This window comes from Callithrix jacchus, chromosome 7 (assembly GCF_049354715.1).
Source record: "Callithrix jacchus isolate 240 chromosome 7, calJac240_pri, whole genome shotgun sequence".
Taxonomy (NCBI): domain Eukaryota; kingdom Metazoa; phylum Chordata; class Mammalia; order Primates; family Cebidae; genus Callithrix; species Callithrix jacchus.
The window spans coordinates 149,681,230-149,698,641 of record NC_133508.1 but is presented as its reverse complement, the minus strand read 5'-3'; the positions used below and the strand labels follow the sequence as shown (position 1 = coordinate 149,698,641).

Sequence of the window (17,412 nt, the reverse complement as noted above, 5' to 3'; positions counted from 1 at the left end):
GGCTCTAAGTCCCGAGCTCGCAGCGCAGGCTCAGCTCCGTGCGGCGAGAGGTGCGGGCGCAGGGGCGGGGAGCTGGCCCGGCGCGCAGTTTCCAGTGGGGCCGGGGTCCCACCAGGGCACTGTCTCTTTGAACCGAGCCCGACAAATGGGCGCATGACGATGGAGAGCAGGGAAATGGACTGCTATTTGCGTCGCCTCAAACAGGAGCTGGTAAGAGCGAAGCTAGCGCCGGGGCAGGGAGGGCTGCTCCGCCCCGACGGGCACCTGGCCCCCGGGGAGCCGGGACGTGAAGAGGGCTGGAGAACAGAGGAGAGGGCGCGGGCCGACAGACAGAGGGCAGGGTTTGTCCTCAGGAAAGGGGTCACGAAGAAACTTTGAGTAAAGATTTGTGATGAGACAAGAACAAGTGACAGAGAGACAGAGGGAGCAAGCCAACCAGGCCGAAATGTGACACAGAGAACCCCAGGGAGAACACAGGGCACGCCCAGAGACGGCCCGGCGCACGGACGGAGCGGGACTTCGGCGCCGCAGACGTGGAAAGCACGGGAGCGAAGGCCTGGGGAGCGGGACGCGAGCGCCTGGGTGCAGGGCTGCGCGGGACGGCCGGGAGCGCGGCCGGCGGGCGCGGCGCGAGCGGGAGGAGGGTGCTGGGGCCTGATCCCTGCCCGGGCAAGAGGTCAGCGGGACCGTTCGCTCGAAGGGAGCCGGTACCGCCCTGGGCCCCCAGCTCTGCCGGGCTTGGCAGAGCTGTCGCGGCTGCGGGGGCAGGCTTGGCCGGCTGTCTGCCCGGGCTTGTCTGCCAGCAGGGAGGGGGCTGGCAGCTGGAAACACGGGGGAAGGCCCTGCGCTGGAGGAGGGGCTCTGCCTGGCAGGTCGCGAGGGGAGCTGCGGAGGCCCAGCCAGATGTCAGCTCTGGGCTTGGGGAGTGCGCAGGGAGCGTTCGGAGGCCCCGGGGTGCAGGGAGTGGGAGAAGTATCCCAGTCTGGAGGGGGAAATCACCGAACTGGGCGGGGGGGGGGGGGGGCGTCCGCTAAAGCTATGTTAGGGAGAGCCAAGTTGATTCTCACTGGCTTCATATACCACTGCTCCCGCCTCCACGCCACCTGCCACCTTTCTTATTTTTTCACCCACCGGAATTCAGGCAGATATTATGCACATACACCCCCATCTCTGCTTTGCCCATCTCTCCTTCCACCAGCCTCTCTGTTCTGTCTTTGCCTTCGTCTCTTTTTGTCTCTTTTAGTTTGTCTCTCTTGGAGTCGACTTCGCTGTCTCACTTTTCAGCTCTCCTCTTTCTTCTTACTTTCCAGAGCCAGGGGCAACCAGGCCACCCAACAGCAGACCTGGGTCTAGAAAGGGCCAGCTCATGGCTCTCCAGATTCCGTGCAGCCTTTCCCACTCCTGCCTGCAAAGGCTACAGTCTTCCTGCTTTGGAAGGAACTTGGCAGTGTATTAGGGGCCAGCTCTGGGGGTGGGGGGCAGAGTTAGAAACTGCAGGTGTTCTCATTGATGCTTCCTGACCAAGTCACCCTGCCACTCTTCCTGTCGATTCTACTCCAGGGTCTGCCTGCTCATATTAACGATCATTTCTCTAGTCCTTCCTCCTGGAGCCCTTTCTGTGGTGACACTCAGATACAAAAGCTACTGACTCAGAGAAACACTTCTTGAGAGACGACAGTATTCATTGCTCTTCTTCTGGACTCACACCATGCCCCTTCCCATAGTCGTTTTCACATGCTTCTCATGCCAGCTTGGGATGGCTGGCCCCAGCCCACACGTGCACAATTCTCATTTTTTTTCTTTTATGTGTGAAATACCAGAAAGGTTAAGGTCATCACAGATAATGTCTGAGGTCCAAGACCCATTCTGAGAAAAAGAATCTAATAGAATCCTCCTCCTTGTGCTTCAAACTGGGGACCACACCACCCACCTCAGAATCTGCCTTAATGGAGGGTTTGTGGGTGTTCCTGGCATGGGCTCGAATTTTTAAATCCTACTGATTTGCATTTTTTACAGCACTCTAGGTGGGAGGTGGTGAGGGGAGGAAGACAGAGACTATGGATGCCAGGAGAATAAAAAAGGCAAATGGGAATTTGCACTGAGCTGAGCTTCACATCTTGATTTGCACCCTCTCCTGCCAAGGACTTGAGACCCCAATGCCTGGGAGGAGGAAAGGGAGAGGCTGAAGTCACTGAATGCCCCATTAGCTTTTATTTGGCCCTTTGTCTGAGCAGCTTCAGCCTTTGACTCTCTTGGAGAGGAAGCCAAATGCCTGGCCTGGGTCCCAGAATGACACTCAGATGGGAGAGCTCTGCACTACCCCCCCATGGTGCTCCGCCCCCTCCCCGATGCCAGCCTGCTCAGACAGGAGACAGAGCAGAGGGACAGACAGAGCTGGTAGAGTCTCACTCACACCCAGACACCTCAGTTCAGTGCTTAGGTAGCCAGGCCAAATCTCAGTGCTTTAGTATTCCAACAGTAGCAAAGGGGAAAAAAGTAGAGCTGAGTTAGCCCAGGGTCAGCCCTTTGGCTGCCTTGCCCAGGGACAGTAGGGACTGAATTCAATGCAGTTTACTTGTGGCTTGGTGTGTGGTGGGGGGGTAGGGGGTAGGTGCTTTTGCACTGCAGATGACCCATCCCAGGCAGGATCTCCCTTGCCACCCTGGGGGACATTGTGTTGCCTGGCTCTGCCCTATGTTGGTGTGCACACAGGGATGGCCTTATGTAATACTGGTCAAGTTCTGTATTCATTTATTTCAGTAAATGTCTTTCAAGAATCAAACATTCTGCAGACACTGTGGGATAAACTGCTGGAAAAGGAAACATTAACAGGTTGTGAAAGTATCATTGTCAAGGGTGTTTTATGCTCCGCTCCTGCATCCCTGTCCTTGGCCCAAAACTTCTAGACAAGAAGAGTGTATTCCTGAAAACCCCAAGTAGTGGAACTTCCCAATTCCCTGAAGCAGAAAATTTCATTGTAGCAAGTGAGCACTGGGAGAAGGCTGAGGGTTTGGGGATCCTGGCTCAATTAGTTGATAACTAGAGAGCTGGCCCTGTTCTTCTGCCTAGAAGGGGAAGGGGATCAGGTTTCAGGGATGAAATGTGGCAGGAGAAGTAGCAGCAGCTGACACACTTCTTCATTAGAATGAGGGGTTGGGGCTGCAACAGCTCAGCGGGGAACACATCTCTTTTCTCCCTCCAGCCGTCAAAGAGGGGCCCTGCCTGAACACAAACCTTGGGACCAGCTGTTCCATACACACAGCTCCCTTGTGGGCTGCCAGTAAATGGAGTAGGCACAGGCACATGGACGAGGCAGATATAAGATGCTCACAGGGCATCCCCCATGAGTTCAGACCAGTGTAGAACAAATAGAATGTGTAAAGGCTGAGTGATCGGAGCTAATGAAGTACAGCCAGGTTGGGAAGACTTCCTGGAGGAGGGAGAGGTTGACGGAGGCCATCTCTGGGAATGTCTGTCCTAGCTGAGGCAAGGGGAAGCAGTTCTCTAGCTTTTAGTGGCCACGAGTTCAGGGGCTTCTGGCAAATGGGCAAGGACCAAGGCCTACAGGCAAAATAAGGAGAAGAAAAGTAGGAGGTGGAGAAGATACAGTAGGAACAGCCTACAGATTTTGGGGCAAAAGGGCAAATTTCCTAAGCCAGAAAAAAACTTTTGCAAAAGATCTTATAATGCATCTTCCTTGATGTTTAACACTGGGGAAAGGTGACTGTGTGACTGGTTGACAGTGTGGTCAATGGGAAGAATGTGGAGTATAAGATTTGGGGTGAGGCCAACTTCAACTCAAGCGCTTGCTCTGTGTGACCTTCACCTATTACTTAACCTCCTGCGCCTTGGTTTTCTCATCTCTAAAATGGGTTTTTTTTAAATACCTACTGTATACAGCTACTGTAAAGATTAAATGACAATTTAAATGTCTGTCCAACTATATGTCTTTCACACATAGCACAGTATCCGATGTGTCATAAGCACTCGATAAACTGTTGATGGCGGATTATCAGACAGGTTTGCATAAGAGTTATTCATACACAGAACATGCTTATTGAGTTTATACTGCGTTTAAGGCATTTACTGGCAACTGGCACTATCGTTACAAACATAGACAGATCCTGTCTTCAGGAAACAGTTTAATAGGAGATACGATAACTTAAATTGATATTAACATTGATATGCCAGGCATATAATTTATGATGTCATTTAATTGCCAAAACAACACTAAGAAGTTGTACTTTCACTGTTCTCATTTCGTGAATGAGTCAATAAAAACATGGGAAGCTTAAGTCACTTGGCCAAAGTCATAGAGCTGGGAAGCGGAGGAGCCAGGATTCAGACCCCGCCAGTCTGATGGCAGAGCTTATGTTCTCAAGCAGTACATGTATGCAGACCTGTGGGGCAGAAATAGAGGAGTCGGGGTATATAACAAGCCCGGGTTCAGTGCTCTGAGAGGGAGACATAAACTCCAAGTGGGAGATTAGAGAAAGCTTCATGTCATGGAAGAGGTTGCATTTGAACTAGACTTCGAGGGATAAATAGGGACACGCACAGGAGAACAGCAATCCAGGCAGATGTTGAAACGACATGACAAAAGGTCCAGAGGCCGTAGTGATGGGATGTCTGAAGACCAGCTGGAGTTTGCCGAGAACATAGAGCATAATGCAGAGAAAGGGTGGGCCACAGTGCTGAAAGAGCTGTCGAGGACACACTGTGGATATCATGCTAAGGAGTCTGGCGTTTCCTGTATGCATTGGAGAGTAGCCCTGGGATCCAGAAGGTGATATGGGGTAAAGGTGGAGGTGGAAGTAGGGAGAAAATGAGGTAGGAGGATGAGTTAGAAGGTTATTACAAGAGTCAGGCAAGAGACATTGAAGGCCTGAACCAGAAGGGTAAAAAAGGTTGGGAGGTCCCTCAGATGTTCGAGGAGGTTGATGGACTGCAGTGGAAAAGAGCTAAAGCAGGTCAGAGGGCGGAGGCCTTGTGGAGGCTAAGAGGCAAGCTCTGGGAAGAGGCAGTGTTGGGCTCCTCCTCCCTCTGGCTGCTCCTTGCCTAAGCCTGTGACCCCCATGGATGGTTCGGTTGGGAAAGTGGGCCCATCCATTTCACAGCCCTCACTTCCTCCTTTCTTTACCCTCCTCCCTCCTGCAGCTCTTGGCACAGTTTCCACTTTACCTTCCTGTTGAGAGTTCCAGCCAAGAGCGAGGGGCTGTGAAGGTCCCTATTCACTGAGCTGGAGAATGGGCCACTTGGCAAAAGCGGGGCTTTTCCCATTTCCGGCCCCCAGCCTCCTCCTAGCTTCCCCAGGGACTGAAAGGAACTGTGTGGGGATCTTGTGAGTAATGGGGTGGGGGAAGTGAGGCAGGGCATACTGCCAGGCCCATGGGCAAAGCTGGAGCCTGTGTCAAAGGATTCTGGCTGGGCTGGGAGAGGGTGTGAGATGGATGGAAGGAGGGCACAGCTGCGGGGTCAGTCGGGGCCCAGGGGAGGAATTGGGAAGGGAGCCGAGGATGCTGGCGTCACATTTTCCCATCCCTGCTCCTCCCTCACCACAAAGGGCCCCAAGAGTGCCCAGGGGAAGGGTGCTGTCCATGGCCAGCTAACCCCACACAGCCTCTGTAGGGGCTCAAGGCTGGAGGTCCTGGATGGTGGGATCTGGTTCCTAGCTGCATCTTCCGCTCCGGCCCCAGGCAGGCAGTTTCTCCTTCCTCTTTAGGTGACTCTAGGAAGAGAAGCCCTCAGTGAAAGGGAGGCCTGGGAGTCCCTCAAAAGGATGACTTCACCTTCTTCCTCCCCATCTGGTGATGACTGCCCTTTGCACTTCCTGCTGGCTGCCCTGGTTTCTTCTCACAACAATCCCAGGAGGCTGAGAGGTCAGGGGTTAGGATGACATGGAAAGCTCATTGGCCTGGAGTACAAAAGCCAGCCTTGGGGTCCCAGGATAAGCCTCGGGACCCCAGGGACCACTGGCGGTGCTCAGGATGATGGAGGCAATACTCTGGGAAAGCTTTCGGTTTAAGATGTGTGTTGATAGGGGCCATCTGTCTATGGCAAGTGTAAGCACTTCACACAAGTTCCTTCAAGTACACTATTTACATAAACAGATAGATGTCTTAATGGAGACTAGGTCTTATATGGTGAAAATCATGAAGGAGGTCTGGGCAGGAATGCTGGGAAACACTGAGGGAGAAGATGGACCTCCCAGCCCCCTGGTTTCCTCATCCATTATGTGGGGATAACTCCAGCTGCCGGGCCAGCCCCTGAGAGCTTAGCCGTGGGGATCAGGCAGTGCAGAGGAAAGGGCTAGTGCTGACACCAGGAGCTGCCATCTGAGATTCAGAACCCAGGGCACAAAAGGTGGGCAGCTTTGCCCAATGTCACATGGCTAAGCCCAGTCTGCAGACAAGTGTGGGGTCCTTCCCAAACACCAGCAGGGCGCCCGTGGAGCTACAGCTCTAATGCAGTGAGAACCCCAGGGGCTGCTTGAAACTGCAGCCGTCCAGACGGAGTTTGACATGCAGAGCTCCAGAGACAGTGAGGGTGGGCGATGGACTGTGGGGTGGTGTGGAGGCGAGGAGTGGGTGAGAAGATCTTTCCTGGCTCTTCACAGAAGGGATCCCCACCGTCTTCACTGGAATATGCTTATGAAGGGTTCTACCTTTGATGGTGGAGCAGGTTAGTTCTGGGTGTGAGAGAGAGACACTAGGGGTGGGTTCAAGGGAGGTGGCTGTTGGATCCATTCCCACTCCAACTAATCAGGACCGGGTCAACCTTCTTGTGAATTCTCCCAGCCGACCCCTGCGAGCAAGTGGGTATGATTTGGTGGCTGTTCAGATGAAGAATCTGAGGCTCCAAGACAGTAAGAAACTCCAGAGGAACTCCACAGCCTGCGGCCTGGAGCCAGGTTTAGAGAGCTACTTATGTCTGCTCGGGATTCAGTCTATCTGAGCTAGCATCTCTCCTTTCCTCTACCCTCCTTACTGCCCCCATTTTCCCCCTATTTGGTCCTGAGGCAAGGGAAGCCCAGGGACCTGAGAGGATCCCAAGCTCTGGAAGAAGAGGGCAGATCCCAACCTTGGCCTCCAACTCTTTCTCCTTGGGCGATGGCATCCCCTGGGGTCAGTCAGGAAAGGCTGTTCTGCTGGCTCCTCTCTTAGTCAAGCCCCAGCTGACGCTCCTGGCTCCCCACTGCGTTGGCCCTCTGAGGTCCCCACAACTCCTCCTTCCCTTCTCATCCCTCTCCCAGCTGCCTTCTCACCTTTCAGTGTTGGCACCCTGGATACGGCTGGGCTGACTGAGCACGGCTGGAGAGTGGGCAGGGGGCTGCCAAGAGAAAAAATCGGGACCTTCTCCTTGTGCTTCTCCTTGATTAGACCAGCTTTAAGGAATATGCTGGAATCCTGTCATTACTATGTGCTAAGTTTCACCAAGGACGAAATGTTGTGGAAGTACATGGGAATTCACCTAATGCTTTCTTGGTGCCATGCAGATACACATTACCTGACCTGATCTGCACAATGGCCGTATGAGGCCGAAACTGTTATTCCCATTTTAAAGGATGGAGAAATTTGGCTGGGTGCAGTGGCTTATGCCTGTTATCCCAGCACTTTGGGAGGCTGACGTGGGAGGATGGCTTGAGCCCAGGAGTTCGAGACCAGCCTAGGCAACATGGTGAAACCCCGTCTCCACAAAAAAAATACAAAAATGTTAGCTGGGCATGCTGGCCTGTGCCTGTAGTCCCAGCTACTTGGGAGGCTGAGGTGGGAGGATTGCTTGAACCTGGGAGGTGGAGGTTGCAGTGAGCTGAGATTGCGCCACTGCACTCCAGCCTGGGCAACAGAGTGAGACTCTGTCTCAAAAAAACAAAAATATAAAAAGAATGGAGAAATTGAAAAACAGAATGTAGCCTGGCGTGGTGGCTCCAGCCTGTAATCCCAGCACTTTGGGAGGCCGAGGCGGGTGGATCACGAGGTCAAGAGATTGAGACCATCCTGGTCGACATGGTGAAACTCCGTCTCTACTAAAAATACAATAAATAAGCTGGGCATGGTGGCGCGTGCCTGTAATCCCAGCTACTCAGGAGGCTGAGGCAGGAGAATTGCCTGAACCCAGGAGGCAGAGGTTGCGGTGAGCCAAGATCGCGCCATTGCACTCCAGCCTGGGTAACAAGAGCGAAACTCCGTCTCAAAAAAAAAAAGAAAAACAGAATGTCAATAACTTGCCCAGGTCACACAGCCAACATGGCAGAGCTGAGATTTGAACTCTGTTCTATTGTCTCCAGAACCCAAGTTCTTAACCAGTACAGACTATTATTTTGCACATGGGTGCCGTTTCAGCACTTGCTTACTTACATAGGGCCTCTGTTTTACGGGCAGCTTGAATTCATGCATACCCACACATTAATTCTCACTGGCAAACTGTGCAAAATGTCAGCATTATTTCTTCTGGATTTTTCCACACTGGAAGAGATTGAATGGGGTCATTTCATTCCTCCCACTGCCTCCGACCTGGGCTGTGTTTAGCTTTCTGGAAGGAAGCCTGCTAGTTCGGACTCCTTGCCTCTGGGTGAAATGAACCCTTGGGAAGCAGCTCTGGCCCTTTCTCTCTGTATAGGGAATTACTGTCTGAAGGGGTGATCTGGTCAGTGGCATTCAATATATGTCTTACGGGTATGTAGCAAGTGCAAGGTGCTAGCGAGGTTCTGGGGTGACATACTGATGCATAGATCTCAGCTCCTGTCCTCAAGGGATACTTAGTACATATTTCACAAGTAACTGAGCATTTAAAGGCATAGAGGACAGGGGGTGAGTGTGCAAGTGGCAGGACTACAGGGAAGAGCATATTGAATATCACAGAAGATTTCTAACAGGAGCGTGTGGGGTACGTCTCAGGGAGTAGGGAAGTGCCTGGAACTGAAAGCTGGAATTCTGTCCTGGAGGGTCGTGACTGCAAGACCAAATAGTTTGGATTTGAGTCTGGGCATTGGAGAGACTGATCAGGTGCTCATGTGCCGGGTGGCTCGGAAGCTTTCTAGGAGGCTTCTGTAGCATTCCTGAGGAAGGAAGGAAGGAAAGAGAAGCAACATTTGCGGGAGGAAAAATCCAACATGAGTACCTTGGACAGGAGCAGGGGTAATTGAATGGAGAAGCCAAAAATGACTGAGGCTCCAGGTAGGGAAGACAAGGAAAGGGGAGAATAGGGAAATCAGAGGGAGAAGCAGTTTGCAGGGAAGGAACTGAGTTTGCTTTGGGGCTTAGAGTCTCCTCTGACTCTGCTCTAGGTCTTATCAGCTGTAGCTGAGTGCTTCCAAAAGAAAGGGGTCAGCAGAGTAGAAGCAAAGAGGCCAGAGAGAGGGGCTGTCAACAACATGCACAGCCTCCCACAGACTCTGTGTCCTTGGCTGCTGCTGCTGCTGCCACTACTCAAATGATGGAAACTGGCAAATCCCAGGGCTGCCGGGGCCTGGAACCACCATGTCTTCTCGCCTGTCCTAGGGAAATTGCAGAAAGCATGGGCAATCTCCAAGCCCCAGCAAAGGCCTCCTTGCCCTCAAGGGCAGTCAGTCCTCCACTGTCCTGTAGTGCTGCTTCTGCTGGCTCATTGAGAGCCTGGCTGGAATCTCCCATCCCTGCCAGGGCCAGGGTTGGCAGGGGAGGATTTGACCCGGGGCCTGGGAAGGTCAGCTGCAGCCCAGCCCTACAGAGCCTCTGTGCCCGCCCTTCCGATACCTCCACCTTCTGGGCTTAGCTCTGTGCATTAAGACAATCCAGGGAGGTAAGATGATCCCACGGGTCTCTGGGGGGCTTAAGAAACAGATGGTCTCCACACATGAGGTTTGCTGTTGGTAACTTGATCAGGAGCTGGGGAGGGAGCTGGCAGAACCAAGGCAGCTTGGGCCCAGGAACTGGGAACCTCATGAATGTTATCAGACACAGCCCCCGCTCCCCAGCCTCCAAATTCGGCCCTCACCCAAGTCACTCTCTTAGCCCCTTCCAGCTGGCAGCCAGGACTCAGGCCTTAGACACCCACAAAGGGGCTGGGAGAACTGGCCCCCAGCATCCCACTCTGGCTTGGCCAGGGCAGCAGAGCCAACTGGGCTGAGAAGGCAGGAAGAGTGTTGAAGCCAAGTCTGAGAACAGCTGAGAGAGGACAGGTGTTTGGGAGGGAGAAGCAGACTGGGAAGTGCTGGGTTTTCAGCAAACAGGAGTTTCCTGGCCTCCTTGTCTCCCTCCTGACCAGTCAGATGTGAACAGCAATTACAGGAAACCCCAGGCCTACCCTTTCTGTTGGGGAATCTGAGCTCTTCCTTATCCCCTAATGCCCTTTTCAGCCCTTCCTCACTGTCCTGTAGAGGACAGAGTAGCCTTAAAGTCCACCTGTGGGTGCAGGTAGCACACACCTGTGGTCCCAGCTACTCAGGAGGCTGAGGCCAGAGGACTACTTGAGGCCAGGAGTTAGAGGCTGCTGTCCACTCTGACTGTGTCTGAGAATAGCCACCGTGCTCCAGCCCAACAAACATAGCAAGACCCTGTCTCTAAAAAAAAAAAAAAAAAAAAAAAAACAAGAAAGAAAGGAAAAAAAATGCCTAGCTCCACTGCCCGGCCATCTGTAGTCTCGAGGTAGTACAGGTTTGGGCATTCCTTATCTGAAATGCTTGGGGCCAGAAGTGTTTTGGATTTTGTATTTTGGAGTATTTGCATATATATTATAAGACATCTTAGGGATGTATAACAAGATATCTTAAAGATGGAACCCAAATCTAAACATGAAATTTATGTTTCGTATACATCTTAGACACAAAACGCAGGGTAATTTCATACAATTTTTTTTTTTTTTTTTTTTTTGAGACGGAGTTTCACTCTTGTTACCCAGGCTGGAGTGCAAAGGCGCGATCTCGGCTCACGGCAACCTCCGCCTCCTGGGTTCAGGCAATTCTCCTGCCTCAGCCTCCCCAGTAGTTGGGATTACAGGCACGCGCCACCATGCCCAGCTAATTTTTTGTATTTTTAGTAGAGACGGGGTTTCACCATGTTGACCAGGATGGTCTCGATCTGTTGACCTTGTGATCTACCCGCCTCGGCCTCCCAAAGTGCTGGGATTACAGGCTTGAGCCACCGCGCCTGGCCCATACAATATTTTTAATAATTTTGTGCATGAAAGAATTTTGACTGTGTTTTGGCTACCACTTGTCACATGAGATCAGGGCAGAATTTTCCACTTTAGGTCATGTTGTGGCCCAAAAAGGTTTGGATTTTCGAGCATTTTGGCTTTCAGATTTTTGGGGTAGGGATGCTCAACCTGTGTTTGGTAGTTAGGACTGTAGCATCTGGAGTGAGACAATACCGTATTTGAGTTCCAGCTCTATGAGCTGTGTGACCTTACGTAAGTTACTTCATCCCTTCCAGGTTACTCATTGGTTAAAATGAGAAAATATCAACCTAACAGGGTCTGTATAAAAATTAAATGAGATGAAGCACATAGAATCTTTACACAATTCCTGTTACATGGCAGTTTCTCACAAATTGTTTTTTCCACTATCATCACTATCATCATTTCAGGGAGGCCCAGGGAGGAAAAGGGCTCAGACTCAAAAAAGGATGAGGATGGTCACTACAACCTTGTGCACTTCTAGCTGATCTCAGCCCCACCTCTTACGATCTTACCTTGGGCAAGTTACCTGTAAAATGGGAACAATAATAACAATAATAGTCACTACCTCATAGGGTAGTTGGGGAGATGAAATATATATATATATATGGGGTGGGGAGAGCCTTCTTAGGACAGTGCCTGCCTTAGCTAGTTAGCTACCATTATTATTATTATTTCCTTAATCCAGTACTGGTCTGCACTGCTCTAGGCTATAGAGAGGTGAGGAGAGGTTGGATGACCCTGGAAGTGTGTCAGAGTTTGGGTGGGGGACCTGGGTTCAGGGCTGTGAGAGGCACTGCTGCCCGCCGTGGCTCATAGGCCCCATGCTTTCTCTCTCCCCTGCAGATGTCCATGAAGGAGGTGGGTGATGGCTTACAGGATCAGATGAACTGCATGATGGGTGCACTGCAAGAACTGAAGCTCCTCCAGGTGCAGACAGCACTGGAACAGCTGGAGATCTCTGGAGGGGGTCCTGCACCAGGCAGCCCTGAAGGTCCCGGGACCCAGCTCGAGCGCCCTTGTTGGGAGGGTGGCAGAGGTTCTGCCAGGCCCACAGTCTGCTCCCCCGCCAGTCAACCTTCTCTTGGCAGCAGCACCAAGTTTCCATCCCATAGGAGTGTCTGTGGGAGGGATTTAGCCCCCCTTCCCAGGACACAGCCGCATCAAAGCTATGTTCAGCAGGGGTCAGAGCTAGTGGAACCAGATGACTGGACCTCCACGTTGATGTCCCGGGGCCGGAATCGGCAGCCTCTGGTGTTAGGGGACAACGTTTTTGCAGACCTGGTGGGCAACTGGCTAGACTTGCCAGAACTGGAGAAAAGTGGGGAGAAGGGTGAGACTGGGCGGGCACGTGAACCCAAAGGAGAGAAAGGTCAGCCCCAGGAGCTAGGCCGCAGGTTTGCCCTGACAGCAAACATCTTTAAGAAGTTCTTGCGTAGTGTGCGGCCTGACCGTGACCGGCTGCTGAAGGAGAAACCAGGCTGGGTGACACCCGTGGTCCCTGAGCCCCGAACCGGCCGCTCCCAGAAGGTCAAGAAGCGGAGCCATTCCAAGGGCTCTGGACATTTCCCCTTCCCAGGCACCGCGGAGCACAGGCGCGGGGAGAATCTCCCCACAGGCGGCCCCAAGACCCTGGAGCCCTCCCCCTCAGGCTTTGATATTAACACAGCTGTTTGGGTCTGAATCCTAGAGGCAGAAAGTTGACTGAACCTGAAAGGGCCAGGTCGCAGTGCTGGGCCCCTGGGGAGGAGGGAGGGAGGGCGGTATGGCTCTCAAAAGCCCAACTCCAGGTTCCTTTCCCCAGGAAAGGAGGAAGAAGCCAGAGTTCTTGGCTCAGGGCTGAAGGGAATGTGTTGGGAGAGAGGCTGTCGCAGGGGCTGGCTGGTGAAGGAGGTAAGAGTAGCTGGAGAGCTAGCTGTGTGTGTGTGTGTGTGTGTGTGTGTGTGTGTGTGTGTGTGTGTGTGTGTCTGTTGTGTGTACACACTCACTTTGGGGCTTAAGGTGACAGTAGGTGAGAGCAGGGGAGGAGACCAGGAAATCTCTCTGACATCTCCTCCACTGGCCCCAAAGACCTCCACTGAACATTCTATATGGAAAAGAGCCCTAGAGCATCAGGTATCCCAGAGAGGCCCCCAAATAAAGACCTGTCTGTGGCTCCCCCAGCCTTCAGCTTCTTTGGCAAGACATTGCTCCAGGCACAGGGACTGAATGCCAGGCCTCCTGGGACTAGAGCAGCAGTGAGGCAAAACCCCACCTGCCAGTCCTTCCTGCCTTGGAGGTTTCAGTGCATACCTGGGCCCTGGGAAAATGAGCTGAATAAGGATTACAGTGTGTAAGGAACAGCTGGGGAAGCCCCAGACACTCCTGGCATCTCCCCCACTCACAGAGGAGGAAGAATGTTGACATGGCATTGGGCCGTTTGAATGCCTTTTCATCTCCATGGTCTCATTTGAGCTAGGTAGGCACGATCCCATTTTCCAGATAAGGACACAAGCCTAGGTATGCTACCTGTCCAGGAACAACCAAGGCAGGCGGCAGAACAGCCCAGGCCTGACTGCAGAGTAGAAGCTGAGTTACCAACACTCCTCCCCAACAGTTCTTAGAGACCCCCACCCCACAACCCGTCTCCTGCACTTAATTCCCACCCGGGTCAGTACAGTCAATTCACCAGTGAGGCGAAGGTGAACCCAGAAGAAATACCCACTTGATTTTAAAATTCCTAGCTCCATTCCGTGGCCTCCTCCCTACTAGCCGCAGCAGCCCCAGGCCTCCTGTTCCCTCCTCACCTAGAGGCGACTGGAACAAGGTGGGAAGGGCCAGGCAGCAGCTCAGCTCTGGCTTTTCTAAAGCCACTATGGGCACGTAGCCCAGGAGGGCAGCCTAGGGATGCAAACCCCACCTAGGACCGCCCTGGGAAGCCACTGCCCCTCCCACTCCAGCAGGGAACACCCACTGGCTGGGAAAAGACAATGTGGTACCCTTTTGGGCCAAGCAAGCCAGGAGGGCACACCCTCCCACTGCCCCTCTCTGCCTTCCACCGATTGTCCCTCAGTTTGACGGGCGTGACAGCTGCAATTAGAGGCAGAATGCCTTCCCCCCCTCAAAGCATTAATAGCGAGTTGGAGAGACAAAGTAGTAAGAAAAGGCTCTTCTGCTTGCTTCCTGGACCCCTGTGGGGAGTGGAGAGAGGGGCAGAGAGCTCAAGTTGGGGTTGTGGGAGCACAGCCACCGCCGTGGTTAAGGTCACCCTGAAATCCTGTGCAGTCAAATGGTAGATGTCTAGTTTTCGGTGGGGGAAGCTACAGGCAGGAGAAAGGTGCTCGTGCTTGGGTTTTGTCGAGCACTCGCTATTTGTTAGGTAGAGAGAATCACCCTAGAAGGCACTGTTCTCCAGACACATCTGTGGAGGTTATTAGGGCTCATGTAAACTGCCCAGATTAGACTGCTAGCAAAGGAAAGGACAGACATTCAGATAGAAGGCTGGGTTATCAGGCTCCAAAACCTGTCCTTTCCTTGCTACCTCTCTACCTGGAGTTTGCCAGCTAAGCAAGCCCACTCTGGTGGAACCAGCCCTTGCAAATCTTTGATGTCTTGCCAGAGAATTCTAACATTTCCGTCTTGAGTGAGGGAACGTTGGCTATGGCTGCGTTTGGAGGTGGTGGTGGTGGTGGTGGTGTGTGTGTGTGTGTGTGTGTGTGTGTGTGCGTGTGCGTGCGCATGCGCACAGAAAGTGCATGTGAAGATTCCACCTACTGAATCATGAGAGGAGGAAGTCGTGGGCTGCTGGCTGGTGGAGAAGCCATCCAGCAAATTATTCAAGATGACGCCAGCTCCAAGTCTGGAATGAGTCTACGGGAAGCCAAGGTACTTCTTGGACATTCATCTACAACTCACCTGTTTTGTGGACTGGTCTCGGTGGTTCAGATAAATTGAACAAAACTTTATGAACACCTCCCAACACCGGGCATTGTGATAGAAACTAAGAGCAATGAAAAGGACCCAACTCCTGCTCAAAGGGATCCAGTGGAAAATAAGCAGACTTTGAACCATTGCTTAGCCAGAAGAGACTCGGGGGACTGAAAAACTATTTCAACTTGGGCCGGAACAGAAAGTTAGGAAGCAACACTTGCTGCCAACATGATTGACAGGTGCCAGCACCTTCACCTTTGTGTCACACTGAAAGTGGTTGCTATTACTCTTGTTTTACCTGGACAGGCTCAAAGAAGTTAAGCAACTTGTCCAGGGTCCCATAGTGGTAGGACTGGGACTGAATCAGTTCCAACTGACTCGCAATCTTGTGCTTTTCAGACAATCCCACAAATTGTATCTGTTCCAAAGCCAAATCAAAAGGAACAACAAGAAAATCTGTCCTCCCATATTATCCATGGTCCTGCGTGGATCATAAATGGCATGTTGACTGTCCGATGGAGACTTAATTTTCCCTTCCCTTTGGGCACCTGCCACAGCAGTGACAGGCTGTATTTTTCTGAAGTGGAGGGAAGAGGTGAATGGGAATGCCTAGGCCCTAACCATACAGGAAGGTGCAGGGAGAGGGAAGCAGCATGTATGTGAGGAGATAGTGGACATAAGCAGAGAAATCAGACAGCTTCACTCTCCTTCTGGGGTTCACTTTATGGTTAATTAAGACATGCAAATGAGCTAGAAGCTCATTTAATACCCTCCCTGATATGTAGCCCCATCCTGCATCTGGCCCACTTCCCTGGCAGGTACAAAGGCCACCTGATTGGTCCAGGTATTTGTGAAGGGTTCCACCTGCTGCTTTGTGGCCTAGGGAATAGAACAGAGCCTGCTGGGCATGGCCAGTAGGGCCCGCCTGGTCTCCCTCCTTCCTTTCTCTTCTCAGCCTTTCAGACCTGGGACCTCTCTTTTTCCCTCTCTCAAAGACACTTCCCCTGCACCCACCCCTCAGGGTGATCTCTGAATCCAAATTTGCCCCAAGGAAGTTTCCTCTGTCCTCTCCACATCCCTACCTCCCCCCCAGAGCCTTGTGGGGGAGAGGCTCCTCCATCTTTCCCAAGTCACACCATGGTTTCCTATGTGGCCTGGACAAGAGCCTGTCCCTACCTTCTCCAGAGCTGCCAGAAGCCACCTCAGGTGCCTTCCCCGTCCAGTGCAGTTCAGGCACTTGCGCCAGCACCGCGGTATGAGCACTAGACTTGGAGTGAAGATTTGAGAACCCTCTGTCACTGTGGAAGCTTGAGCATGTTGCCTGACCTCTCTGAACCTCATGTTTCTCATCTGTGAAAGCTGATAGTGTGGGGCTGCTGTGAGATTTGAAGGACATAATGCACCTAGGGGCCAAGCGCTGCCTGGAACACAGTGGAAGCTCAGCAGTTGCTGGACTACCCATCCCCTTAGTAGAAGCACTAACCATGTGACCCAAGGCAAAAGTGCTTTAAAGAAGTGCTTTTTCTGAGCATTGGTCTCTTCTTCTGTCAAAACATTTATATTGATTTAATATTTCACAGGATTGCAGCAAGGAACAGAGAAGACAATAGGTGACATGTTTTAGTACACTGTAAAAATACTGCCCACCCAGATGGGCTGTTATTTGCTAAATAGCAGATGTACACTGTTCCCCAAGGGATGACATGCACTGGGGAGGTGGGGGAGGAGGTGTGGAGGTGAAGGGCTGAGCTGGAGAAAAGGTGCTTGAGGAGGACCCCACTGCCTAAGGACCTGCTCTAGGAAACACTCCCATCCCCTACACCCTAGCTGCCCCTCACAGTCAACCCTTAAGGACCTCAAATTCTTGGCAAGGGGTAAAGAGTTGAAGGTGCCAAGTCCTAGTGGTTGTGACAGATGGGCCTCTGGTCTGCTCTTTCTGCTCTATGAAACCTTAGTTGCTAGAGTCCCCTATAGCTCCCAAATCACTCCCTTCCTCCTGTCCTCCAGCCACCCTGGAAATGAATGGCCTAAAGGTGCTGTGGCTGTCCTCCCAAAATCCATTCCCTCCTGATGGGGTGGAGGCATCTGTGAAGCCTGCCTTCATGAGAGGAGTCAGGGCTCAGGATGGTGCTGCCAAAGGATGACTGAGCCAGAAAAGCCTAGGGGTCAGCTCAAACTGCAGTCATCCCCTTAGTACGATTATTAGGATGTCAGTTGCCTTCCTTCTGCTTCCTCTACTCAACCCCTAAAACAAACAGTGATGAAACCTCTCTTCCAGATCCCCTCTGAATTTGACAGAGGACTTACTTCCTGGCTTTCTACCCTTCAGTGAGTCCTGACATATCACTC

At 52.3% G+C, this 17,412-nt stretch overlaps 1 protein-coding gene across 2 annotated transcripts; it reads left to right on the top strand.

The window, feature by feature from the left end:
- On the top strand, positions 1-16,591 carry INKA2 (inka box actin regulator 2). 2 transcript variants are annotated; one of them, XM_002751224.5, is made up of 2 exons: positions 1-210; positions 12,001-16,591. In XM_002751224.5, exons 1-2 carry the CDS (start codon positions 154-156, stop codon positions 12,835-12,837), a joined length of 894 nt encoding a protein of 297 aa, XP_002751270.1. In that variant the 5' UTR covers positions 1-153; the 3' UTR covers positions 12,838-16,591. The 2 variants fall into 2 exon arrangements, with proteins under 2 accessions (XP_002751270.1, XP_035108350.1); XM_035252459.3 differs by lacking the exon at positions 1-210 and adding an exon at positions 487-676.
- Positions 16,592-17,412: the final 821 nt, after the last annotated feature.

Bases quoted from the DNA above. Each gene is read 5' to 3' on its own strand.
- INKA2 (XM_002751224.5), top strand. From the start codon at position 154: ATGACGATGGAGAGCAGGGAAATGGACTGCTATTTGCGTCGCCTCAAA. The intron at 211-12,000 runs GTAAGAGCGAAG...TCTCCCCTGCAG, and splicing joins GTCGCCTCAAACAGGAGCTG to ATGTCCATGAAGGAGGTGGG.